We start from the raw sequence: 25744 nt of genomic DNA on the forward strand, positions 1-25744 counted from the left end.
GAAATTAATTTGGGGTTGTTTCGTGGTGCTTAAAGGTTGAGGGGAAGGAAAGAGGGGAGCTGGGGAAGGTACAGGAAGGAAGATTCCCAGGACCCAGGGCCTGGGTGGATGGGCAGGGGACATGGCCTTGGTCAAAGGGCCAGAAGAAGGAAGGAGGGTGCAGCTGCATTTGTAAGCCTGCTGGGAGGAAACCGTGGGAGAGCCAGTCTCAAGGACTCTCTTTTCCTGTGAAAGAGGGTGAGGCCACGTACATAGAGTGTGGGAGAGCTAGAATGAAAAAGAAGGCATGAGGGACCCCAGTTTTGGAGGGGTCACTGTGATTAGTGAGGGTACTGGAGGGTCAGCCTGGGGCTGGACAGGCCTGAAAGGGACGGGACTAGGGTTGCTTGATCTAGCAAATAAAATTTCATGGCACTTACCCACATTTCAATTTCACATAGCCAATGAAGAACTTTTCAGTACAAGTATATCCCATGCAATATTTGAGATATACTTAAGGAAAAAAACTTGTTGCTTATCTAGATAAACAAGATTATACTGTATAGCACAGGGAAATATATACAAAATCTTATGGTAGCTCAGAGAAAAAAATGTGACAATGAATATATATATGTTCATGTATAACTGAAAAATTGTGCTTTACACTGGAATTTGACACATTGTAAAATGATTATAAGTCAATAAAAAATGTTTAAAAATATTTGTTGCTTATCTGAATTCAAATATAACTGGGTGTCCTGTAATTTACCTGGGGATCCTAGCGCGGAGTGGGGATCAGGGGATGGATGGGAAGAAGGGGATGGCACCACCCCGCCTTGATATGCAAGCCTGGAAAATGGGTAGCTGTCTCAGAAGGGTGGGGTGCCCGAGTGGGGAGAAGGCTGTGGTCGCTGCTTTCGTCCATCTCGCGCCAACAGGTAGCCCAGAGGACTGTACTGGTTTTTCCTGGGAGACTACCAGAATTGTAGTCTCGTCCCGTCCCCCCTCTTATACGTCCCGTGGTGTCGCCCTAATGGCCCATCGATAACTCTACGCTCGGCCGCGGCCTCTATCGACTCGTTCCGGCTTCGCTTGCCGTCCTGGGCCGCGGGGAAGCGCAGAGCCGCGTGTAAGGTACGGAGGGCGTGGGACGAGGGCTGGGAAGCAGCTTCCAGTGGCCAGGAGAGCGCGCCCGGGGGAAGCTGGTCCAGTGGGACGGAGTCAGGGCGATCGGCCGAGCACCGGGGAGCTAGAGGGCCCAGCCAGAGAGCGCCCCCTCCCATCAGGTCCCGCCACCGGCCTGTTACGCATGCGTTCAGGCTTTCCTCTCCGGCCCGTCTGCCGACCTGCGTACGCACGGCCCGCCCCTGCGGCAGAGCAGCGCCTTGGACGTGACTGCCCCCTACCGGTCGCGAGTAGGATGGCGTTCCGGGCTGGCTTCGTGGGGCGGGGAACGGAGCGCGCATAGATGCTCAGAGCTGTCACGCGTGTCCCGTCTCTTAGCCTCAGTTTCCCTATATCTGAAATGAGAATGATTATGTTTTTCCGCACCGAGTAATCTGTTGTAGTCTATTTAGGACATACAGGGTATTCCCTAAATACTCTTTTCTCTCTCCTCCAGATGCTCTAATCTTTGACTCCTGCCGGTCGGACCTCGGGCTCTGTGTAGGCCCGAGTCTTTCAAGCACCTACACCATGAACACGTCTCCAGGCACGGTGGGCAGTGACCCGGTCATCTTGGCCACTGCCGGCTATGACCACACGGTGCGGTTCTGGCAGGCCCATAGCGGGATCTGTACCCGAACGGTGCAGCATCAGGACTCTGTATCCTCCGCTGGGGAGATGGGGATGGTGGTGCTGGGCAGGATGTCTGGTGGGAATAACAGCTTGGGCAAAGGCCTGGGGTGGGAAGGATGCAGCATCTGAGCCAGACGGTGGAGACTTCAAGGGTCCCTGGCCCCAGGGCTTTGTTCATCCTCCTTAACAGACTCAGCAAGTGAATGCTCTGGAAATCACACCAGACCGCAGCATGATCGCTGCTGCAGGTACCTATACCTTCGACTCTAACCCCTTATTTCTGATAGGTTGATCTAGGCACACCTAAACTCCAGTTCGGCCTGTGCCCCTAGGTTACCAGCACATTCGTATGTATGATCTCAACTCCAACAACCCCAACCCTATCATCAGCTACGACGGGGTCAACAAGAACATCGCATCTGTGGGCTTCCACGAGGATGGCCGCTGGATGTACACGGGTGGGGAGGACTGCACAGCCCGGATCTGGGACCTCAGGTGTGGGGTGCTGGGCAGAAGGGGCCTGCTGCCAGGTGTGTGAGGGTGAGGGCCAGGCCGAGAGACTGTGTTAGGTCAGGTTCCCATCAAGCAGAGGCTGAGACGGGGTTTTCTGTGCAGGTGATTTATTGAGGGTAGCAGAGGAAAGCAGGATTGGGCAGGGATGAAGACACACAAAGATGACTATAGCCTCAGCCTGATCCCACAGGGAGCTCTGAGATGAACTACATCAAAGAGCAAGTCTTGCCTTAAGGCAAGGGGCCACCCTTTATGCCCCTTCTGAGTCAGTCATTGTCTTCAGGCTGCCCCTGGGGAAGGCTGAACCTCCCATGAGATAAGACAGCTCCCATCATAGAGGGACAAGGCTTAATGGCCAGGGAAAGGGCACCTGGGGGGGGGCACCAACAGCATCCACTACACATGGAGTATGTCCTGCACCTCGAAGGTCCCGGAACCTGCAGTGTCAGCGGATCTTCCAGGTGAACGCACCCATTAACTGCGTATGTCTGCACCCCAACCAGGTGAGGGGTACACACTGGGGTGGGCACGCTGGAGCTCTGGAGGGCAAGGATCCTGCTCTTCCTCACCCCCCCTGCACCTCAGGCAGAACTCATCGTGGGTGACCAGAGCGGTGCCATCCACATCTGGGACTTGAAAACTGACCACAACGAGCAGCTGATCCCGGAGCCTGAGGTCTCTATCACATCTGCCCACATCGACCCCGATGCCAGCTACATGGCAGCGGTCAATAGCACAGTGAGTCCTAGATGGGGGAGGAGGGGTAGTGGGGGCAGCTCAGCACCCAGCTCCTTATCTGTCTCGTTTCCTGAAGGTGGGCTCATTCCCCTGAAGTCCCTCTGGCCCCTCCCCTTCCCCCACAGTCCTACTTCCCTGTCCTGGGCTCTACCTCTGACCCAGCCACCAAAGCCAGAAACTTGAGTGTCACTCCTGATGCCACCACTTACTACTTGCCATAGCCCATCCAGCAGTCTAGTCACTTCCATCTCCAGAATCTCACAAGTCTGTCCGTCTCCCTTTCTCCTCCCTGTCTCCTCCTGATCCAAGTTTCCTTTGTCTCTCCTGACAGCAGTTGCAGCCTCTCTGGCTTCCTTCCCTCCTTTATGACCTTCCCCTGCTCCTAATCCATTCTCCCTCTGCTACCAGAGCATCGTTCAGTAGTACTAGTCTGAGGATTGTATCCTCCCCCTGCGTTAACTCCCAGATGCCCCAGGCTCCTTACCAGGGCCTCTGGACACTGTGGTTTGACCCCAGGACTCCTGTCCAGCCTCATTTCCTCCCTTTCACGTCCATTAAATCTCAGTGATCACTTGTCCCACAGCCTCCCCAGACTGGCCACTTCCAAGCCCTTTTCCTGCTGTTCCCTCTTATCTGGTGCCCTCCACCCATCTTGTTCTTCACATCCTGTTGACCAGCAGTATCCTTCAGGAAGGTCAGGCATGGCCTTCTGCTCTCAGCCCACCAGGAATGGCCTGTGGTTGGGGCCAGGTCTCCCAGGTGCTCCCTGCAGGCGGGACCAGATGTGCCTATCATAGGTCCTCTGCCCCTAGATCCACAGTGTTGGATGGCAGCCCCTGGATCTGGGTCTTACCGCTGGGGTGTCCTTCCCCAAGTGTCATACTGGAGGTTCCAGGCCTCCCGTGATTTCCCTCCGACCCCGCAGGGGAACTGCTATGTCTGGAATTTGACCGGGGGCATTGGCGACGAGGTTACACAGCTCATCCCCAAGACCAAGATCCCAGCGCACACCCGCTATGCCCTGCAGTGCCGCTTCAGCCCGGACTCCACGTGCGTGCAGGGCCTGGGGGGCTGGGAGCCCTCGGATGACTGCAGGGAGGAAGGGACATGCCTAGGGCTAGGGGCCTGATGTGTTGGGGCCTGCGTGGTGGATGTCAAGGGGGTGCATGATGGGAGTGGCTGTTGAGGACACCCCTGTCATGCTCACACCCACGCCCAGGCTCCTTGCCACCTGCTCGGCTGACCAGACGTGCAAGATTTGGAGGACGTCCAACTTCTCCCTGATGACGGAACTGAGCATCAAGAGCAGCAACCCTGGAGAGTCGTCCCGAGGCTGGATGTGGGGCTGTGCCTTCTCAGGGGACTCCCAGTATATAGTCACCGGTAAGCCCCGCCCACCCTGCCTCCCCACCCCTGCTGGCCCAGACACTGCTGCTTGGCTGCTTGGGAGCTGGCCTGGCCTGGGGCTGCACCCTGAGCCTCCACTCTCCCTCCCTGCAGCTTCCTCCGACAATCTGGCCCGACTCTGGTGCGTGGAGACGGGAGAGATCAAGAGAGAGTACGGAGGCCACCAGAAAGCTGTCGTCTGCTTGGCCTTCAACGACAGCGTGCTGGGCTAGCCTGTGTCACCTTGGGATTGTAGGCAGCCATCCAGGTGGCACCAGCTGGTTGTCTGTGTTCAGCTGCCCAGGTCAGAGTGAAACCCTATGGGCTGGCCTCTACCATCCCCAGCTGACTGACCTACCCTGGCTCCCTTGGCCAGACTAGACTGGCCATGCCAGTCCACTATGGGACTCTCTCAGCCCCAGTTGCTTAATCTGGATGTGACAGAGCTCAGGATCCTACCCTACCCAGCCTGCATTCCCTTTGGAAATTCTGGACCCACAGAGCCTAGAGCCACTGAGAGGGGTCCACCCACCCCCAGGCCAGCGCCTCCCCCTTTCCCTCCCTGTTCCTGTTCCGTGTCCTGAGGCCACAGAGTATACCATCATGGCCAGGTGGAGTGGTTTATTAGCTCCGCCAGCAGTCGCCCTCCACAAGACTGGTGACAGGGCCGGCCAGCTGGCTGGCCTGTGGGGCCGGTCCAGGCCGGGGCTTAGTCCGGGAGGTAATAAAAGCAGACTGACACGCAGATGTTGCTCGGGAAGCAGATGTCGATGCACAGGTAGATCAGCCGCTGCCTCTGGGGACCTGGGGGGAGGAGCCTCCGTGAACCCCAAAGGGCTCTTCCCCTTCACCCCAGACTGTCCTGTGGGAGCCCAGGCCTCTCCACACGGCCTGCCCCAACTCACCCTCTGCTCGTCGGGCCCAGTAAATGGGGGTCTTCCCACAAAGGTGCTGCACGGAAGCCCCAACCCGGGCGGGGTCCACCTTACGGCTCCCGAGCACCGCCAGCAGCTCCTGGGCATAGTGGGTGTCCTGGCTGGGGCTGTGAGTCCCTTGGGGCTGCAGGGAAGGACACTTGCACTACCCCTGGCTGGGTAGGGCCCAGGCTTCCCTGGACGTGCTGGCACTGTGCTGGCCCTGCCCAGCTCTTGTCAGCAGCCTCAACCAAGTGAAGATAGAGCTTCTGCTCCCCTGAAACTGGAGACCCTGGTTGTACACAGTTCCCTTTGTCTGGCCCCTGGCCGGAAGCTCCTTACCCGTGAGGTATTCACCAGCAGCTGCAGGGTCTCGCGATCTTGGGGTTCCATCAGGCGAAGGAAGCAGGCCGGGTGCTCGGCGGGGCGGTAACAGACGTAACCCTAGGGAGGCAGGTAGGTGAGGCAGGGCCACCTGAACGTCCCTGGGCAGTGACCCCCCCCCCAACCCCTCCCTGCCAAGCCCACTCACACTCTGCCCGTCGAACAGCACCGCCCAGCTGTGGTTGCTCTGAGCTGGGGTCACCCTGATGGTTGCCACGTTCTGGGCTACATCCACCTGTTCAGTTTGGTTGGACCGGGGCACCCTGGGGCTTGGGAGGGTCAGACGGAGCATGTGCAGTGGTGGCTGAGAGGGGGAAGCTGGAGCTCAACTAGGCAGGCTGGGGCAGCCCCCCGACACCCCCTCAGCCCAGCTGCGAGGCCTGACCCCTCCACCCCTCTGGTCCTCCTGCTGTCTGCTTTCAGCTCTGGCCCCACTGTAGGACTAGGATGTGCTGGCCTTTCCTCCCTCTTCCCACTCTCTGTGTCCCTGCCCGGGTCCTGAGGAGGGGCTCACCTTGGAAGGGCTGTGAGCGAACCCAAGAATCCCTCCAGCCACAGCCCCGGCGGTGGCCAGTGCCAGCAGCAGCAGCAGCAGCAGCAGGCCTGGAGCTTTCCAGCCCCCATGGCAGGGCTTTGTCTTCACCTGGAGGCACACTGTAGTCAGTGGGGCCTGCGGCAGAGACCAGGGAACAGGCTGGCTCAGGGAAGGTAGGGGCTGAGGAGGTATGGGAGGTGGATGCCGTACTCCTGTCCCTTAACCAGGGCACGTCCTGGGTCTTTGTCCTAGGAGAGGGCACTGGATGGTGGGAGGCACTCACCCCGACAGGCCCAGGCCTGGGGCTCTCCGCACGGCAGCTCCCCTGCTCCATGCTGCAGCCCTGGTGACAATGCGCTGATTGTCTGATGCCCCTTGGAGTCAGCCTGGGGAAACCTCAGGATGCCTCTGATGAGCCAAACAATTGTCCTGGCCCCCTCCCCTCCTGACCCCACTGCCTCCTCCCCAGCCCAGCTACCTGATACTCAGGTCAGAGACAGGGCACCTGGGGAGGGCTGCTTGTCTCTGTGCCTGGCTCTCCCAACACCTGGCCTGTGCACAGGGATCTGGTAGGGCAATGAGTGCATGGCCATGTGGCAGTCAAGTCCGTGGCTGGCATGGAGGGTAGTCCAGGCCTGGCCAAGATGACATTAGAAAGCCTTGTTGAGGACAGATTTACTTTTTCTTCAAGAAGCCTTTTTCTAGTCTCTTGGGTGACCACTGCATTTCCAGGACTGGGCACGGGGCCTGGCATATAGTGAACCATCCACAAGTGCCTGTTTAGTGAATGACTGATCTGGGACTCTGCTGCATCCCTTTCCCCTCTGGGCACCCTGGCTGTTTCCCAGCTCCCAACATAGGATGGGCTGACAGGCATTGCACAGGTGCACGCTAGAGACCAGGATGGCTTCCAGGAGGCCCCACTGGTAAGGGCAGCCTACTGGAACCTCCTGCATAGCCCAGCATGGTTAGGTCAGCCTCCAGTCCATCAGCCCCTGCCCTCCTGAGTGTGGCTTTTTGTAACTGAACGGTGCCAGGCATTTACAGCTGCTTGATGCTGTGGATTCCAACACTTGGTCCCCGCCCTGGAACTGGCTGCTTTTAGGACCTGCATGTCCTCCACCAGCTTCCCCGTGACCCTCTCCTACTCTGGTTTTCTTTTGTGCCTTCTTCCTGATTCTTCAGAGTCTGCCTCTCTGCAGTGGGCCTGAGATGGGGTGGAGTTGCTGTGGTCAGCACCCCAACTCTGGAATTGGAATCCCAGAATGGCCTTCTACTGAGTGTAACCCTCCCACCCCTACCCCCGCCTGCGGCAAGACAGCTGCACCATTTGTGCAGAGCTGCCGTCCAGGTGAAAGAAAGGAACACCAGAGTCAGCGCGCGTCTGAGAGTTTAATACACCTTTGGGTTCACACAGTGCAACAGGGGTGGAGACAGGGTGCACAGGGCCCCCCAGGCTGCTGCCCAGCAGAAGAGGTGTCGCTGGCTGCTGCATCTGCCGCGTGCTCCTGGTGTGGGTGACAACGCCCTGACAGGCCTGCTCAATATCCAGACCCACCTTGAGCCGACCTCGCAGAGCCAACGTCAGCACCACCAGCCTCACAGGCGCCAGCTGCCCTCGCGCTGCCCGCAGTGGAGTCAGAACACCAGATACTGACACTTGGGAGGAGCTGAAGGCTCAGGACACCCTTTATTGCTCTGAGAACTCTGAAGGAACACTGTGACTATGGGGCTGGAAGAGAAGCCACAGGCTGTGGGCAGATGCCACTGGGTGCAGGGTGAGGCGCCAGGAAGAAGTCGGCCAAAAGGAACAGCTTCCCAGGCCCTACCCTACAAGTGCTGCCGGAGAATCTGCATGTCAGGCCTATTCTCAAAGGTCAGCAACTCAGGGAACAGGCAGAAAAGGCCACAGATCTGTGCCAAGAACCCTTGGCTAGCTGGTGGAGCCTGCCATTCCTCCAGCTGGCCACTGACAAGGGACTTTAGGGTCAAGACACGTGACCTCACAGACCACTGGCATATAATACCCACCCCAACCAAGAGAATAGGAAGACAGGAAGAGAGGTTGGATGCTTTGTAAAAGGACTTCCTGTTTTGAGGGACACTTCTTTCCTCCCTCCACCCAGAGGGAGCCTTGGGTGACAGGCATTTCCTTGGCCAGCACATGCCTTTAGCTGTACTGCTGGCTGCGGGGCATGGAGACTTCAGTGGGATTTTCCCTATGAGACAGAGCACAGCTATTAATCAACACACTTATGATTTAATCTCGCCACTTGACAAAGTTGTTCAGAAGTTTAAAAAAAAATTTTTTTTCTTGTACCAACACTGCTCTGAGCTACCTGCAGCAGCCCAGAGTTCAACGAAGGCATTCATGCCCTCTTGGCTGCTCAGCCAATATGCTCAGTCCACATCCCCTGGGTGTCTGTGCACATTTGAGAAAGCCAAGGTTTAGTTGGACTTGAGTTTACAGAACTGCACAACCGTATGAGGAGTGCCAGCCTTGGGTATCTGAAACGGAACAGATACTCAATTGTGACATCAGAGTGGTTTTTAAGGAAGTGTGGTATGGTGGTGGTAAGAGCAGCACCCCATACCCCACGGACAGGGAGACACCACCTGGGAGCAGCCCTCTCCCCCATTCCCACCCTGCAGGTGAGCTGATAGGCAGCAGGCTCCCCTGCTGATGACCACACCGATGGGGCCCTGGGTTGGGCTGTACAAGTTTCTCACAAGAGTCAAAATAATCAGCCCCTCCTTCCCTTTAATCCCTGAAATTTTCAATAAAATACATGATACTCCTAGACCCACCTCAGTCCCATCAGCAGGCCCTGAGGTTATAAGAATCCTGGACATAGGCTAAACCCAAGGTCAAGGCCAACTGGCACCTAAGGCCCAGGACCCCCACAATGCCCTCCAAGCTTAAAAGTGCATCTTAAAATATAAGCATTTGTAAACAAAATCGCCCCCCAAACACTTACTTACAAGGTTAACAACTAGTGCCTTTGCTTAACTCCAAGTATACTCTTTGAAGCCACCTAGCTGAGTGATGCTTATGTCCCACCTATTAATTTGGGTAAGTGATTTTCAAATTTTTTTTTTTTTATTCTGGAGATTAAAGACACTATATCTTTAACCTTGAAGGGCAGGCAAAAGGTCGGCTATGCTGTCAACATAGAAGTCAGGGACCATTTTCTTCTTAGACATGCAGTCGCTTTCCTGATTACTCTTCACATCCCCTAGAGTGGAGACCCCAGTGAGGGTCAGGATGGTCTTCAGACCACAGGTGACGCCCAGGAGGATGTCTGTGTCCAAGCGATCACCCACCATGACGGTGCGCTCCGGGTTGATGCCATATTCCTGGGACACGCAGTCGAAGATGAAGCGGCTGGGCTTCCCTATGATGTCGGCTTGGCGCTGGGCGGCCATCTCCACGGCTCGGACCAGACAGCCCGTACCTGCGAGGCGGAGAGGGAGGGGAGGAGAGTGCCCGGGGTCAGAGGACGGGAGAGGCTGGCCGCCCGCCCTCCAGCCTTCCGCCCCCAGGGCGCACGGACCCGCGATGAAGCGGCCGTTCTCCAGTGGGAGCCGGTTGTCCATGTTGGTGCCCACGAGCAGGCAGCTGGGCTGCTGCAGGTAGCGCACGGCCTTGGTGAGCTTCATGTAGCTGAAGTGCGGGTCGAATCCCACCACCACGGCGCGCACATCGGGCTCGAGCGGTGCGTCCAGCCAGGCGCTGGGGGAGTCGCCCTGCAGAGGCTCGGGCCCCACGCCCACGCAGGCGACGCCCACGGCCTCCAGCTCCGCGGCCAGGGCCGCGCTGCCCAGCACGTAGGCCTTGGGGGCCGGCGGGCCGGCTAGGCGCTGGCGCAGGTAGAGCGCGGTGCAGTAGGCCGTGCCGAAGATTTCGCTGCTGGCGCCAGGCCCCGCCGGGCCGCCGAAGCCCAGGCGCCGCAGTTTCTCGGCGTAGGCCTCGCGGGTCTTGCTGCTATTGTTGGTGATGAAGCCGAGGCGCTTGCCGCGGGCCCGCAGCGCCGTCAGGGCCTCGGGAGCGCCGGGCACTGCTGTCTCACCGCGCCACAGCACGCCGTCACAGTCAAACAGCACCGTGTCCACGTCGGCCAGCAGCACCTGGGCCCGCTCGGCGCTCAGCCGCACGCAGCGGGCGTCGTCGCCGCCGGCCTCCGCTTCCGCCATAGCCGCCTGCCGCTGCCGCCACCGGCTGCAGCCACCGCCCGCCGCCGCCGCCACCGGCCACCCGCTCCTCGTAGCAGCCGCCCGCCGCTGCGCCCGCCCCGCCCCCGGCGCGCTCATTGGCCCCGCGCCTAGCGCGTGCCGCCCATTGGACATCGCCTGCGCCAATCCGCCCCCGCCTCCCCCGGGCTGCGGAAGTTCAGCGCCAACCGTCGCGGGCCGACGCGGAGGGGCGGGTGGCCATTGGCTGTCGGGCTCTGGGCGCCCTGGTGATTGGCTGGCAGGGAGCCAACCGGCATTCTGCGTGGAGCGCTCACTGCGGAAATTCGGCGGAGGAGCCCGAGAGTTGGCGCAGGACGTCGGGCAGCTGCTCATTAGCGGAAGCGGCGCAGCTCACCCATTGGAGGCTCGTGGTCAGCCTAGGTGACGGAAGCCCTTAATCGAGTGACCCCGGGCTGGGCTAGCTGCTGACTGGCTGGCTTGTCTCCGATCTTGCGGGCGGGGCTCTCCGTAGGGGCACGGCGGGAGGCGGGGGTCGCTGCCCCTGTTTGGGCCGTAGTCACGTCCACACTTATGCCGGGGCGGCGCTGGGCGGTGCCCTCTGCCCGGGACACGCTCCGGACGAAGTGTCTGCGCGTGGGCGGGTTACGGCCATTACTGAGATTCAGCCCAGGGCTCCTTCCCAGCAAGCTTAGCGGTCTCATTTCCAGTCCTTTTCAAATACTCTTTCCGTGTTCCTTAGTGGTCATGTGAACGAGTAATTGCAAGGCAGTGGGATTTGGGTCTCAGAGAAGGACACTAGTGTCTAGAACACAGCACTCAATTGGCCGCTATCACTATCATCATTAGGTATTATTAACTTTTATTGAGGCAAAACATAAAGTGCATAAATCTTAAGTGTGCAGCTTGGTGGAATTTTTACATACCTATATGCCTGTGTAAACACAATCCAGATCAAGATATAAATCTTACCATCATTCCAGGAAGTTCCTTCAAGTCAGTATCCAGTCAATAGCAGATACCTCTCCCCCAACCACTTTTCTGACTCCTGTCACAGAGTGAGTCACAGCCTCCTTTGCCTGTTCCAGACCATCTTAACATCAGGATCTCACCCTGGGTACCCCTCTGGGTTTTGCTTCTTTGGATCAACATAATGTCTGTGAAATCCATTCTCAGTTTTTATTTGTTTGTTTGTTTAAATTACCTCGTGGGCCATTGTAAGAATATACTCCTGTTTGTCTGTTCTCCAGGTGATGGACATTTGGGTTGTTTACAGTTTGGGGCTATTGTAAATGATGTCCCTATGAAGCTTCTGGTTCTACACACTCATTTGTGTTTGTAGCCCTCATTTCTCTTGGGGGTAAATACTTAGGAGTGGAATTTCCAGTTCATAGAGTAGGTGTGTGTTTATTATTAGTTTCACAGGTGGCAGAACAAGAGATTCCTGAGACCCTATCCTGTGCCAGGTGATCCAGACCCCCAACTCCTAGTGCGTCAAACCCCTGCTCCTCTCTTGGGCCTCAGGTCTCCAGGAAGTCTACTCTGGACCCCTCTCACCCCTAAACCCATAAGATAAAGCCAGTAACCTTAGTTCCTTTAGGGATCTGCTTATTCTTTTGGTCTCAGCTGGGAACTCCTGGAGGGCAGGGGCCATGGCCCAAAAGGGCAGGGTTTGCAGTGTTCCTGCCTGCTGCAGCCACCTCCAAGGAGGGGAGCACCTTCCCTGCTGTATCTTCCCACTCAGTTTTGTTGGTGGAACTGATCCTGGGAAGAACTGAATTTGACAGAAGATCACAAATCCTGCTTTACCCACCCAGAAACATTCAGTGTGTGTGGTACACTGGCTAGAATGGGAAACACTGCTCTGTCCAGACATAGGCTGGCTGGCGCAATACTTGCATGGTTGCCTTGGTTTACTGGGTACTCAGCAAGCATCTAGGCACTGAGCTCTGCTCCTTACCTGCATTACCTTGTCAGAATCACAGGACAACCCTGAGAGACAGGGACTATTAGTATCCTCATGTATAGATGAGGAAATTGAGCCACCAACTGGACAATGCAGAGTTGCAGTTAAATTCAGTTGTGACCCCAAAGCTGAGCTCCGTTTGTTTTAACATCCCCTGTAGGCACAGTGGGAGAGGTAGAACGGCCAGTATCAAGAGAGGGGATGGCTATGGCCAAGGTCCTGAAGAAGGCTGGAAGGTATGGTGTCCTTTATTGGGAAAAACTGCCCTTGGATGAGGTGCCCTGCATCTGGATGAGAGAGGAGCATATTAACGATCACAGTGCGTCCCTGACACACAGTAGGTGCTCAGTACAACCTGTGAATGAAGAGTGCCAGGGTCTTCCCAAGTGAGGAAGCTATACCACAAGGGGAATGGGGCTTGGACTTAGGTGGTACAAGGACAGACCCTAATTTTAATAGCATTGCATGGATTTAAACTGCAGTAGAAAATACAAGTAGCCATTCAATCTGTGTTTTCACAGATGTTATCATTTCTAATGAACTAAGCAAAAAAGGGAGTCATTGAAAAAGGACTGAAGTGGCAAAAAAAATTTGAATGCAACCTAAATAATCTTCAACATGGGATTGGTTAAATAAATTAAAATACATCCAAGGAATGGAGATTGGGCAGCCATCACAAAGGGCAATGGAGTTCCTGGCAGGCTCTGGTCACAGGAAGTTCAGTATTGACTGTAAAACACACAGTGTGCAGGTGAAGCCCATGATGAGGGCAGGGTGGGGAAGAAGGCCACTTGGGGGAAGGGAGGCTTTGGGGAAGGGAGAAAGCCTTCCCCGGCCACTCTGCCTTCAGTGACTTCAGAACCATCCACTCCCATGCCTGCTTGTCTTCCTGGGCTCCAGCTGAGGCATGGCCCAGAGCTCATTAGGTCAGGATTCCCTTTTCTGACCCCCAGGGAGTATTCAGGCAGGAGCCCTGGCCTGTCAGGGGACAACTCTGTCCCACAGGCTCTGGAGCACAGAGCAGGGCAGGTGGCCTGTCTCCCCTGGACCAGCTCCTCCTCATGTCCTCATGTCCACCCACACCCAGGCTGTCCTCTTTTTTTGAAATCCTTCCCCACTCCATCCCTCTGGGGGTCTTCTTCTAGCTCTCTGATCCTGGCTTCCCCATTACCCCTCAGCATATCTTCAAGTGAAGTGTCCTCCCGGTCCTCTTCCCAGATGCCCCCCACATCCTTCATGCTCCACAAGCATACAGTTGCTTCCTCCTCCCATTTGTCTCTCTCAGAGACCATCCATCTTGGATCTTCCTTTTCTGCCCAGCAGTCAGAGGGATCCTTCTGAAATGCTGACAATCACTCTCTCGGCTTAAACCCCTGCAACGGTGAGCAAGCCCCTTGCAGAAAGCAGCCCCATTGTTACCCTGGCCTGACCTCTGGTGATCTAACCTGTACCCCACACATCCCAGCCCATGCTAGGCCAAGGGTCCTCAGTTCCTCAGCTGGGCAGCTCCAGCATGGAGACAATCTCTTCTTGGTGCCTTTCCCAGGGCAGAGCTGCCTATTTTCTGCCTGGGGCCCTTGAGTCTGTGCTTGGTCTTCCCTGGAGATTGGCCTTTTGGAGGGAACTGGGTCTGATTCACCTGGGTTTCTGGAATCCAGCACTGGGCTGAGCCACAGAGAATAACTGTACTGGGAGAGCACGCACTGTGAGTCTAGGTTTCTAGGACTCTGGACAGCCGTGGGTTAGAGTCTTTGGTCTGCCCGTGGGCAAGTATCCTATCAAATCTGTGCCTCAGTTTCTGTAACTTCAAAATGGGCATAATTGGTATCTTAAATGAGATCCTGTAAAGCCCTTAGCTTCAAAGAGCTAAATACAACCTTTAAAAGAATAAAAGGAACTTGTACATAACAGCACTATTCACAACAGTAGAAAGGGTGGAAACAACTCAAATGTGCTAGATGAATAAATAAATCGATCTATCCATATAATGGAGTATTACTTAGCCATAAAAATGAATGAAGTTCTGCTGCATGCTACAACCTGGATGAACCTCAAAAACATTATTTCAAGTGAAGGCAACCAGATGCAAAAGACCACAGGTGTAATTCCATTTATATGAAATGCCCAGAAAAGACAAGTCTATAGAGAAAAAAAATGGTTGCCAAGGGCTGGGGGCAGGGGAGAATGGGGAGTGACTGCTAATAGGTACAGGTTTCCTTTTGGAATGATGACAATGTTCTGGAACTACGTGTCCATGCTGGTTGCACAACATTATGAATGTATTGTCACTAACGGTAAATTTCATGTGCTTATCACAATTCGAAAACTACAAAAGAATACAGGCTTAGTGAAGCTACCCGTGAGCCATCCCCAGCTCGGGTTTTCTCCTATGACTGGGGTCAACGATTAAAGGTTCTGCCCCCTACAGAGGAGGGTGGTGCGGCGCGGCGAGCATCACACTAGAGGTCCGAGCTGAAGCTGTACCCCGGCAGCAGCCCTCTCGAGCTGGGTTCCTGGCGGGGTACACGCGGCCGCAGCACCCGCCCAGGGGCAGTCCAGTGGAGCAGCCAGTCCACCTCGCCCCTCTCCTCCAGCTAGCAAGCCTTGAAGCGGCTTCCAGGTCCCAGCCCTAGGTCTTCAGGCGTGGCCACACCCCTACTGTGGCAAGGCGTGCCCCGCAGGTGATTCCCCCCGACTCCTCCCCTCCGCCTGTCAGTCGGCTCCGCCGTAACCACATCCTTCCCAGGAGTCCCGCCCTGTCTTCTTGAGCCTGGCCCCGCCTCTGCAGTCCCGGGCCACACCCCTAAGGCTCCGCCCCGCCGCCTGCCCGTCAAACCCACCCTGGCCCCGCCCCGTCGTCATCCTCTCTGGGTTCTCTCTCGCTCGCCTTGGCGCGGCCCGTTGTTATGACGACACGGTCGTAAATCCGCCATCTTCCTGCGGCGCGTTGCGACATGGAGGGCGCGATGGCAGTGCGGGTGACGGCCGCGCATACGGCAGAAGCCCGGGCCGAAGCCGGGCGGGAAGCGGGCGAGGGCGGGGTCGCGGCGGCGTCGGCGGCCTTGGCCCCCGGTGGCTTTCTCGGTCTCCCGGCGCCCTTTAGCGAGGAAGGTAACAGGGCCGGACCAGGCCGGGCGCGGCTGGGGTGGGGGCAGCTCAGCCCGGGCTGGCGGAGGCCCGGATGGCCTGAGCTACGGATGCGGCAGACCCTCCCAGACCCGGTTCCTTGCGGACCTCACGGGTCTCCTCATAGCTTTCCACGAGCCTCCCGGTTTCCTCAGACTCTCGGGCCTCTCCTGCCTGGCGCCCATCAACCCCGTGGACGCCAGTGCCCATACACGGATACTTACGGCTCTCCAAGCCACCGGGGCTGTCCGTGTAGACCTCCGCGGACGCCTCCACCGCCAGCCCTGCCCTCAGACTCACGACCCGGCCCCTCTCGGCCTCCCTGTCAGGGCAGGGCCCTGCCCTCCACCGGGCCCCCTCCCACTGCACCTGTCTGGCCACTAGGGCCCTGGCTGGGGTGTGGCTGGAGGCTCTGGGAGGGCGGGGCCTCGGGTCTTTTCAGGACCCTTGGGGAGGAAGCAGAGCCTAGTGCTGGAAAGCTGCAGCCAGCTCTGTCCCAGACCAGACACTTTCTAGCTAGTCAATCCTGAGCAGGTGATCACACACCTCCCTGAGCCTCCATGTTCCCTTACAGAATGGGGATGCTGCTGTTGACGATACAGTATGGAGCATTTCCCATGCATCAGCTTTTTTCATTCTCCAGTCAACCCTGGGTGCCATTATTATTATTGTTATTATTATTCCCATTTATTATTATTTTTTACTATTGTTCCCATGAGGAAAACTGAGGTTCAAAGATGTGAAAGTGACCAGGTCATCCAGCTAGTAAGTGTCAAGGACTGGTTGGGTGCCAGAATTGTGTGACTACTCAACTCACTCCCTTAACTTCTGGGTTCTGCTGCCTCATAGGATGGTGGTGAGAATCAAAAGAGAGTATGTATGTAAATCTCTGAGAACAGTGCTGGTGACATATCAAGGGCTCATTCACAGGGGCACTGATAGCTTTTGAAGACAGAACTCTTGTCTCTGCCCTCAGAACTTGTCCCATGAGGTTGTAGACTGGACCAGGCAGGGGGAGTTGGCTGGTGATATCAGGGAGGTGGTCTTTGTCCTTACAGAATTTGTGTTCTCAGTGCATTTTTTCTTGCTCCTTATTCCAACTTGGGGAGGGGCAGTACCACAGAGGGCAGTGCCAACCTGGAGAGGGGTCCTTTTTGAGGTTGCTGTGCCCAGATAAGGTTTGCCATGGCTTTATCTCAGGGTTACATAGGCTGGGCCTGTCCCCTTCTGTGGTGGGGATTCCTTCAATGGCAACGTGTTGGTGCTGAGTCAGACTCGGTGAGTGGGATGGGAGGAGGGTAGCAGGCACCTGAGTGCTTGGCTTGTGACTGTCAGCCATGTGGAGGGGACTGCCCTTTGTCAGGTGGCCTCCTGTGCATGAGTCATGGATGCCATTTGGCCTTTTTATCATTAATTCAATAGCCATTGACTGAGCTCTTTCTAGACTCTAAGCCTGGGTTTGACCTTGATGTGGGACTGCATGTGAGGTGGTGGGAGCTGACAGACTTCTAAGAAAGCAGAAGGAACATCCCCCATCTCTTGGTGCGAATGGTAGGGTGTCTGGAGTAGACCCTCAGGTTTAGGTTCTGGCCTCAACACTTACCATCTGGGTGGCCTTGAATCTCAAGTTGTTTTCTAGAGTAGGAATAGTCATTTCCATTTCCTCAGGGTGCTGGCAGATTTGGTGATGTCCCCAGTGAGGTGGCTGGCACACAGTAGGGGACTCAGTGAGCAGGAAGTCTCTCCTGCAGGACCTGGGGCAAGCAATGGCTAGTTGGCCCAGATGGTTGAGGGGCTCAGCTGTGGTGGCCCTGAGGTGTGGAGCCCCTCTGGCAAGTTCCACCTTGGGCAACTTCACCAGAGTAGGGAGATGCTGCCTGTTTGAAACTAGTGAAGCACCAAGTCAGAGTGAAAACAGAGTGGTCATGGGTCAGGGTGCCCCACCTCCCCAACGTTTGCCGAGGGCTGGCCTTCCAGCTAGAGCCCTGTGAGAAGCAGCCCACTAACCCCCTTGTGCCCTGCACACACATATACTGAGTCAGCCCATTTTACAGATGAGAAAACGGATCCAGACATGGTCACTGAGGTGCCCAGGATCACATGCAAGCCCCAATAGTCTTAAACCCTAATCCTCCACTGTCCCCGGACGGGCTTGGGTGAATCTCTCTGCCTCCCAGCTACTCCCTGGGCCTCCCTCTCCCCTCGTTTCTGAAGTAGGGGCTTTAGATCCCTGCAGTCTTAAGTGTCTGGTCAGGACCACACCCCGCTGGATGGTGCTTTCCCCGAGATGGGCACTGCTTCTGCAGACCTCCAGGGGATTTTCTCAGAGTGTTCTCAGCCCCTTTGGGAGGGCTGGGCAAGGTGCCTCTGGTTCTCATTCCACCCTTGGGTGGATTTGGCTGGATCTGGAGTCTCCCTCAGGCCCCACTGATGCAGGCTCATTGCAGATGAGGATGATGTGCACAGATGCGGCCGCTGCCAGGCAGAGTTCACCACCTTGGAGGACTTTGTTCAGCACAAGCTGCAAAAGGTCTGCCAACGGGTCCCTCAGGAAGCCCTGCCTGCCACCCCTGCTGCTGCTGCACTGCTGGGCCAGGAGGTGAGGCCCCCCCTACCCCGCCATTGCACATGTGCATGCGCACACCCCTGGGTGCCCTGCTCCCTGGGCTCACCAGACAGCAGGAGGAGGAGTAGGAGGTGACGTGCTGGGCTAGACCTGTGCAGCTGGGTCCCTCTGACACGGGGCGGGCAGAGGGCAGGCATCCATTTATGGGTTGGGGAACTCCTGGCGGTACTCTGGGGTTTCCTGGATGGCCTGGGATGGCTGGTCTTCTTAGCAGCCTCTGGCTGAAGCCTAGGGGCCTGGGGTCGCTCCTTTCTTGGAGCCCAAGGACCTGTCTTGGTTCAGCAGTACTGTGGTGGCTTTTGTCCTTTTGTCTTGTCTCCTGTCCTGTATATACAGTTCCTGGGGAGTCCACAAACAAAGTGTGGCTCTGTGGGTCCCCGCACCCTGTCACACAAATGGCCAACTTGGTTGTGCCCCATGGGCCCGGGGCTGTGCACACACAGTCTTATTGAGTCCATAGCATCCCCAAGGTCTGGATACACTCGTCATCCTCATCATATGAAAGTGGGAAAGGAGACTCTGAGAGAAGTCGGTTGCCTCAGGTCACCCCAGGGAGTGGTCCAGAGGACAGTGGGCCCAGAGTTGTCTCACTCTGACCCTGTGCTCTTTTCCTGCCCCTCCCAGAGGTGTCCTCTCCTCCAGGAAGGCCCCAGGCCCCACATCCCTTGGGCCCTTTCCCCTGATCCCCTGGCTGGGGCTGGTGGGTGTAGGTACTCACCTTCCTCTCTGCAGAGCCAGCAGAGCTTCATACTGGAGCTTCTGGTCACTTCGTCCTGGAGTCCTCCTTGAGGGTGATCAGGGCTCCACATGGGGTTCTCGGTGGCCAGAGGCATTAGAGTGATGGGGCTGACCCTCAGGCCTGGGTGGAAGGGTGCAGGCTGGGAGTCAGGCTCAGAGTGGTGTTCCATTGTGGGAGATGAGAGCCCCCAACCAGCTGTCCACCTGGACATAAACCGAAGCCTGCGTCCTCCAAGCCAAAGGAGCTTTGGAGCCCTGCAAACGAGTCTTCTCTGTCCTGTCCCCCATTGGTAGGTGGTGCCGGCAGCAGCAGGCCCAGAGGAACCCATCACCGTGGCCCACATTGTGGTGGAGGCGGCTGCTCTAACGGCCGACATCAGCCACACACCTGACATTGTCGGTAAGCTGGCTTGGCCTCACTGTGGCTGTTCATGTTGAGGCATCTCTGACCTGGTAGCTGTCCCTGGTCAAGGTTAGAGGTTGGGGACCTCTGCTGCCCATATCCCTCTTCTCCCAAGAGCAAGGCCTGGCCAGGGAGGGGCTGAGGCCTTTTGTACACCTTCCCCAGGGCAGGGCCTGCGGGAAGAGCAAGCATAGGGCACCAGGTCCTGCCCTGCTAGGAAAGGGAGAGCCCAGAGCCTGGGCCTCTGGGAGTCTTCACTTTGTATGTGATCAGGAGCTGGCTGCTCTCTCCTGCAGCTTCGCCAGACTGTTTCTGCCCTGGTCCTTCGAGAATCTTCCCCTTTTTTCTGCCTCCTCCCCTCCTCCTTCCATAGTCAGCTCTGGAGGGTTGGTTGAGGTATGCGTGGGCTGTACCTGCTGCTCCAACTCACCCCTGACCTTGGCCTTCACCTCCCTAGTGCTCACTCCCTCTGGCGTAGGGGTGATGATTCCTCACCTGATTCTCACATGGCTTTTAAGAGCGTACAACGCCAAGTCAGGCTCTTTGATGGCTCTTTTAAAGTGCTCCACTCATGTGCTGTAGGGGAGGGGGTGTTGAGAGGTCTGGGTTGGGTCAATATTCGTTAATAGGGGACTGGTGAGCGTGCAGCTGGGACATTCAAAGGGTAGCTCGAGGGAGCAGGGTCTGGGTGTGAGCATGGCAGTGGAGGGATGATGCTGTGGGAGGCTGGGAAAGGAATGGGCAAGGGCCTGGACAGGGATGAGAGTAAGCAGCTGGACAGGAAGCAGGTTTGGGCAACAGGTAGAACTTGACCTTGGGAAACACTTGGGACCAGCTGGGCAGGAAGAAAGGGTGGAGGAGACCTCGGGGGAGGGAAACCTCAGAGCAGGTTGTTCTGCCGAAGTCCCACCTCAAGGAGGCAGCAGGACAGCTGTCTCTCTCGCCCACTGTCTTTCCCCTGACATTCCTGCGGACAAGGACAGTTGACTGTTGCCACTCTGGTATAGGAATATTGTCTTGTGGGAGGTGGGGCCATGCTCCAGCCCTGGTGTTGTAGTTTCTGGTGTGGGTGGTGTCATATGGGAAAACACATTCCCTGGGTTCAGACAGCATCTCCAGGCTCTGGCCTCCTGGGTAGCCGGGCCCTTCCAGCCATCCGGCCTCCAGCTGACCCACGCCCAAGCCTGGGCTGCTCCTTGTGCTCTAGGGGCTCCTCTCTGGGCACCCCCTGCTTCTCTTGCACCTTGGGAGTTTCCCCTTTGCAGGCATCCTAGGTGCCCCACATGTCCCCTTGGTGTCAGCTGCTCAGTGATCTGGAGCCTAGGGTTGGCCAGAGTCCTAAACCACCAGCCGCCAGCATCCCATGGCTTGGGGGTCCTCACTCCTCACTGGACTGGGGGCACAGTTTGCAGTGGCTACATAGGGGCTGGATACCTATTCCAGGCCCTCCTGCCTCTTCCCATCCCTGGAAATAAACTTGCACTTCATCTCTGGACTCAGGGCAGCCATGTTCCCCCCTTTCCTGACCCCTCACACTCAAACTCAAGTCCAAGCCTGGCAGAAATCCCTGTTTTTTTGGAAGTTCGCTTTCTGGGCGGAGGGAAAATAAAGCTTCAGGCGCATCAGCCAGGGCATGACAGGGATGCCCTTAATTCTTAGTCACCGTGCTTCCATTCAGTTTGGAGAGAATGGCTTGTCAAAACACAACGCCAGCCTGACTGAGATGGTTTCTAAGAAGCAGCTTCACAACCGTTTCCCACACGTCATTTTTTTTGAACAGAAAATGCAAAGTGTGTTTACAGCTTGGCTTCGCACATTGTCAGATTTCTTTAACACCCATGAGAACTGCAAAAGCCCAGCTTCCTTCCTCAGGGTGTCCCAGGCATGTGGAGAGTGTTCCCTCTTGCAGGCCGGGGCCCTGGCCCGCCTGCCTTGGAACTGAAGCCTTTTCCCTCTTTTGTCAGCAGGAGCCGGGGCAGCAAGCAGGGCAGACGGCCGTGAGCTGGCCTGTCCACTGCCTCCACGCCAGCATTCTGCTGCCCTTGGAGATGGCAGGACCCCTGTGTGCTCCTCTTGACTTAGGGGAGGGGGCATCTGTGTCCATGGTGCATCTCCCTACCAGACACATTCTGGAGGCCTGGAGCTCCTCTGGGCAGCTCCACGGAGTTGGAGGGGAGTGCCTCCCACCTGTTCAGGCTGAGTGGGTGCCATGACCTGGGCCTTGGTCAGTATAGCTCTGCCGCGTCTCGGCAGTGTCCTTGGACTGGGATCCCAGGAGGTGGCAGGGCCCATGGCGACCCGAGGCTCAGGCTGATCCGCCTCTCCTCAGGTGGCGGACACATCAAAGAGGTCATTGTGGCCGCTGAGGCAGAGCCAGGGGACAGCGAGATGGCAGAGGCCCCGGGCAGCCCTAGCCATCAGGGTCCCGGGCCCGCTGGGGAGGGCGAGCAGGCCCAGGTCAAGCTGCTGGTGAACAAGGATGGCCGCTACGTGTGCACACTGTGCCACAAGACCTTCAAGACGGTGAGCCCCCGGGCCTTGGGCCGACCAGTCCACAACCTGGTGTGCTTGGAGCTATGCCTGCTTGGGGGCCAGGCCTCTTTGCCAGTTCTGCCCAGGGAGGTACCTGAACCTCACTGCCCCTCCTCACAGGGCAGCATCCTCAAGGCCCACATGGTCACTCACAGCAGCCGCAAGGACCATGAGTGCAAACTGTGTGGGGCCTCCTTCCGGACCAAGGGCTCGCTCATCCGGCACCACCGGCGGCACACAGGTGAGTGGCCTTGGGGCCAGGAGTGCATGGCACACTGCTGCTGGTCCTGTGGGGCCCTGGCTCCTGGTGCTGGTGGGGCTGTGGCTCAAGGCCTGACTTCCCCTTGGTGCCAGGCCATTGTCCCCACCCGAGACTGACTCTGTTCTCTCTGCAGATGAGCGCCCCTATAAGTGCGCCAAGTGTGGGAAGAGCTTCCGGGAGTCGGGTGCGCTGACCCGGCACCTCAAGTCTCTCACCCCGTGCACGGAAAAAATCCGCTTCAGCATGAGCAAAGATGTGGTTGTCAGCAAAGAGGACGCTCCTGCAGGTCAGCATGGTAGAAGTCTCCCTGCCCTGGCCCTGGCTGCTCTCCGGGTGCCACCTTGGTTGGGTGTTTCTTCAAGGACTCTCTCGGTTCTGCCTTAAAGGGTCTGGCACCTCCACCATGGGGACTGTTACATCATCATCAGTGACAGGCGAGCCCATGGAGACGTCGCCTGTGATTCACCTGGTGACAGATGCCAAGGGCACTGTTATCCACGAAGTCCATGTCCAGATGCAAGAGCTTCCCCTGGGCATGAAAGCTCTCGCCCCAGAGGTGGGGGCAGGTCAGGGGGCGGCCTTTGTCTGCTCAGCACTGGGCATGGTTCTGGGCACTGGCTCCAGTGGGACTAGGACTGACCTGGGCCTGCCTTCCTGGCACCCAGTCTGGTTGCAGGGGAGATGGGAGACCCTTGGTATGCTAGAGGGCAGGGAGGGGCGAGGTAGACTGAGCTGGGGATGAGGTGGGGAGGCGAGGGCAGGTGGAGTGGGCTGTGGGGCTCCCAGGGGTATTCCTGAGTGAAGATCCTGGGTGTGGACAGTGGCCCCCAGGGCCACTTGGGGCTGCCCTGTGCAGTGGTGGCAGGTGGGTGCTGTGTGTTGGGCTGCCTGGCCAGCCCCTTCCATCTGCCTCCCCTGCAGCCCCCTGGCCCCGAGGAGCTTCCTTGTTCCAGTGAGGGCAGCCGTGAGAACCTGCTGCACCAGGCCATGCAGAACTCTGGCATCGTCCTTGAGCGGGTTGCTGGGGAGGAGGGAGCCCTGGAGCCAGCCCCTCCCACTGCGGCCAGCCCCCAGCCCCTGGGAGACAGTCCCCCAGAACTGCCGCTGCTGGAGGTGGAGCAAGTGGAGACAGTAGGTGCCTGCCCTGCCAGTGTGCTCCTTCTGGGCGGCTGGACCTTGGGTATGGAGTCACCATGCTGGCCTGGCTGCCACCTGCCTCCTTGTGCTCCCTGCTCCCTGTGGTAGAAAGTTGCATCACTTTCTGCATTGATTTTGTTCCCTGATCTGTTTACTGCCTTCCTGGGGCCCATGATGGAGCCTACCAGGGTGGGGGTGCCTCAGGTCTGTCCTCGTTACTGCTGGGGCCCAGCCTGCAGCAGGCACTGGAGGCATGCTTTGCTCTCCCAGCAGGTGGCCAATGAGACCTCAGCTGTGCCCAGGACCCACCCATGCCCTCAGTGCAGTGAGACCTTCCCAACGGCGGCTACCCTGGAGGCCCACAAGAGGGGCCATGCAGGTGGGAGGCAGGATGGTGGGGCACCAGGCAGTGGATGGCCTGTGGGTAGCCAGGAGGTGCCCTTGGGTGTGCAGTCAGGGTGGTCTGTGGGCAGGTGGCGGGCGGCTGGGGTCAGGCCCTTGGGTGGTGGACCTGGCCTGATATCAAGTGTGGCCCCAGGCCCGAGGCCGTTCACGTGCATGCAGTGTGGCAAGGCCTTCCCCAAGGCCTACCTGCTCAAGAAGCACCAGGAGGTGCACGTGCACGAGCGCCGCTTCCGCTGTGGGGACTGTGGGAAGCTCTATAAGACCATCGCCCACGTCCGTGGCCACCGGCGCGTCCACTCGGATGAGAGGCCCTATCCTTGTCCCGAGTGTGGCAAGCGTTACAAGACCAAGGTGGGCCTCTTGACCCTGGCACCTGACTCCTGCCACCACCCACCCCCCATCCCAAATCTGTGGGCTCTTCACTCCCTGAGCCATACTTGTCTTGTTTCCTGCCCCAGACCTCCCTCATCTCCCTCTCACCCCCAGCCTTCTCAGTCTTGGCCTGGGCCCTCACCCCTTGCCCATGGACCCCCTCCCTCGGTTCCAGAGGTGGGCTGGGAAAGCCGAGTTCTGAGCTATGGCCGAGGCCAGGTTGGCATTGACAGTGGGTCTCCACAGAATGCCCAGCAGGTGCACTTCCGGACCCACCTGGAGGAGAAGCCGCATGTGTGCCCATTCTGCAGCCGAGGCTTCCGGGAGAAAGGCTCACTGGTGCGGCACGTGCGGCACCACACGGGCGAGAAGCCCTTCAAGTGCTACAAGTGTGGCCGTGGCTTTGCGGAACACGGTACCCTTAACCGGCACCTGCGCACCAAAGGTTGGGGCCAGAGCGGGGCAGCGAGAAGGGCGAGGGGCTGCAGTCGGCCAGTCCTGACTGAGGGGCGCTGTGGCTGTCCCCACTGCAGGGGGCTGCCTGCTGGAGGTAGAGGAGTTGCTGGTGTCTGAGGAGAGCCCCGCGGCAGCCGCCACCGTCCTTGCAGAAGACCCACACACTGTGTTGGTTGAGTTCTCATCTGTGGTGGCCGACACCCAGGAGTACATCATTGAGGTGGGTGTGGGGCCGCTGGGGCTGGGTTGGGGCCCAGGGGCGGGCAAGGCTGAACTCTGATGCTCCATCCAGGCCACCGCGGATGATGCGGAGACCAGTGAAGCCACAGAGATCATCGAGGGCACCCAGACAGAGGTGAGGGGCTCGGGGAAGGGTGGGGAGGGGCGGCCTGCACCCTCACCCAGACTCATTGGCTGAGCCATGAGCCCCCCGCAGGTAGACAGCCACATCATGAAGGTGGTGCAGCAGATCGTGCACCAGGCCAGCGCCGGGCACCAGATTATTGTGCAGAACGTGACCATGGACCAGGAGGCGGAGCTGGGACCGGAGGCGGCTGCTGCGGACACCATCACCATTGCCACCCCTGAAAGCCTGACAGAGCAGGTGGCCATGACACTGGCCTCGGCCATCAGTGAAGGCACTGTGCTCACAGCCCGCTCGGGCACAAATGGTGCCGAGCAGGCCACTGTGACCATGGTTTCATCGGAGGACATTGAGATCCTGGAGCATGCAGGCGAGCTGGTCATCGCCTCGCCGGAGGGCCAGCTCGAGGTGCAGACGGTCATCGTCTAGCATGGGTGCCTGCAGGGTCCCAGTGGGCTGGGCTGAGGCAGGGCGCGGGGACCCTGAGTGCCCTGCCCACACCTGCCTGGCTGAGTACAGAGAAGATGGGGCACAGACTTAAGGTGTTCAGGGGAGATGTGAGAGTGTAAATACAGAGTTTTTGGTTGCTTTACAATAAAACGTAGAAACCCGCCGCTTGTGATGTTGCGGCAGTGGCAGCCTCGGGGGCTGGTGCCACTGCCCTGGCAGGTTCCCCTCTGGCAGCCACTGCATGCCCAGGCCACTCTATACTCTAGTGTCTGGTCACCCCACCCAGGGCTGCCCACGGGGCTGGCGGCACCTTGGTGGTGCGTAGGTGTTATTGGCATGTGGACAGGCAGCCTCCTGCCACTGCCCTGCCCAGCTGGAGCTGTGACCCCAACCTCCTTGAGTCCTGCCGAGGTAGGGGGAAGGGGGTGCTGCTTCCCAGCCTCCAACCCTGGGGCTGCGCTGGGGCTGAG

The 25744-nt window shown here is 57.9% G+C and overlaps 4 protein-coding genes across 9 annotated transcripts; 2 read left to right on the forward strand and 2 right to left on the reverse strand.

Moving 5' to 3' along the window:
* The first annotated feature begins 1004 nt into the window (after positions 1–1004).
* Positions 1005–5158, forward strand: MLST8 (MTOR associated protein, LST8 homolog). Its single transcript, XM_014562999.2, has 9 exons — positions 1005–1113; positions 1601–1803; positions 1973–2024; positions 2109–2271; positions 2717–2792; positions 2875–3027; positions 3953–4077; positions 4247–4410; positions 4528–5158. Exons 2-9 carry the CDS (start codon positions 1675–1677, stop codon positions 4644–4646), a joined length of 981 nt encoding a protein of 326 aa, XP_014418485.1. The 5' UTR covers positions 1005–1113; positions 1601–1674; the 3' UTR covers positions 4647–5158.
* Positions 5078–6580, reverse strand: BRICD5 (BRICHOS domain containing 5). The gene is made up of 6 exons (XM_006174032.3): positions 6530–6580; positions 6226–6354; positions 5860–6015; positions 5670–5771; positions 5319–5472; positions 5078–5217 (listed from the first exon to the last, which is right to left on the reverse strand). Exons 1-6 carry the CDS (start codon positions 6578–6580, stop codon positions 5123–5125), a joined length of 687 nt encoding a protein of 228 aa, XP_006174094.1. The 3' UTR covers positions 5078–5122.
* Positions 6581–7619: 1039 nt separating this feature from the next.
* Positions 7620–10537, reverse strand: PGP (phosphoglycolate phosphatase). The gene is made up of 2 exons (XM_032460198.1): positions 9801–10537; positions 7620–9701 (listed from the first exon to the last, which is right to left on the reverse strand). Exons 1-2 carry the CDS (start codon positions 10438–10440, stop codon positions 9376–9378), a joined length of 966 nt encoding a protein of 321 aa, XP_032316089.1. The 5' UTR covers positions 10441–10537; the 3' UTR covers positions 7620–9375.
* A 4785-nt stretch (positions 10538–15322) lies between these two features.
* Positions 15323–25435, forward strand: E4F1 (E4F transcription factor 1). 6 transcript variants are annotated; one of them, XM_032460199.1, is made up of 14 exons: positions 15323–15514; positions 17977–18128; positions 19188–19293; positions 21626–21819; positions 21949–22069; positions 22224–22376; positions 22453–22646; positions 23012–23221; positions 23498–23606; positions 23766–23983; positions 24251–24449; positions 24538–24680; positions 24753–24815; positions 24897–25435. In XM_032460199.1, the coding sequence occupies exons 1-14, from the start codon at positions 15358–15360 to the stop codon at positions 25251–25253; spliced, it is 2376 nt and encodes a 791-aa protein (XP_032316090.1). In that variant the 5' UTR covers positions 15323–15357; the 3' UTR covers positions 25254–25435. The 6 variants fall into 6 exon arrangements, with proteins under 6 accessions (XP_032316090.1, XP_032316095.1, XP_032316091.1 ...); XM_032460204.1 differs by having other exon boundaries at positions 24251–24419; XM_032460200.1 differs by having other exon boundaries at positions 23501–23606.
* Positions 25436–25744: the final 309 nt, after the last annotated feature.

The sequence above is a fragment of the Camelus ferus genome, chromosome 18 (assembly GCF_009834535.1).
Source record: "Camelus ferus isolate YT-003-E chromosome 18, BCGSAC_Cfer_1.0, whole genome shotgun sequence".
Lineage (NCBI taxonomy): Eukaryota > Metazoa > Chordata > Mammalia > Artiodactyla > Camelidae > Camelus > Camelus ferus.

Bases quoted from the DNA above. Each gene is read 5' to 3' on its own strand.
- MLST8 (XM_014562999.2), top strand. From the start codon at position 1,675: ATGAACACGTCTCCAGGCACGGTGGGCAGTGACCCGGTCATCTTGGCC. The intron at 2,793-2,874 runs GTGAGGGGTACA...CCTGCACCTCAG, and splicing joins TATGTCTGCACCCCAACCAG to GCAGAACTCATCGTGGGTGA. The intron at 3,028-3,952 runs GTGAGTCCTAGA...CCGACCCCGCAG, and splicing joins TGGCAGCGGTCAATAGCACA to GGGAACTGCTATGTCTGGAA.
- BRICD5 (XM_006174032.3), bottom strand. From the start codon at position 6,580: ATGGAGCAGGGGAGCTGCCGTGCGGAGAGCCCCAGGCCTGGGCCTGTC. The intron at 6,016-6,225 runs GTGAGCCCCTCC...TCCCCCTCTCAG, and splicing joins TCGCTCACAGCCCTTCCAAG to CCACCACTGCACATGCTCCG. The intron at 5,772-5,859 runs GTGAGTGGGCTT...CTGCCTCCCTAG, and splicing joins TGCTGTTCGACGGGCAGAGT to GGTTACGTCTGTTACCGCCC.
- PGP (XM_032460198.1), bottom strand. From the start codon at position 10,440: ATGGCGGAAGCGGAGGCCGGCGGCGACGACGCCCGCTGCGTGCGGCTG. The intron at 9,702-9,800 runs GTCCGTGCGCCC...TCCGCCTCGCAG, and splicing joins GAACGGCCGCTTCATCGCGG to GTACGGGCTGTCTGGTCCGA.
- E4F1 (XM_032460199.1), top strand. From the start codon at position 15,358: ATGGAGGGCGCGATGGCAGTGCGGGTGACGGCCGCGCATACGGCAGAA. The intron at 23,984-24,250 runs GTGGGCCTCTTG...GGGTCTCCACAG, and splicing joins GCAAGCGTTACAAGACCAAG to AATGCCCAGCAGGTGCACTT. The intron at 24,681-24,752 runs GTGGGTGTGGGG...TGCTCCATCCAG, and splicing joins CCCAGGAGTACATCATTGAG to GCCACCGCGGATGATGCGGA.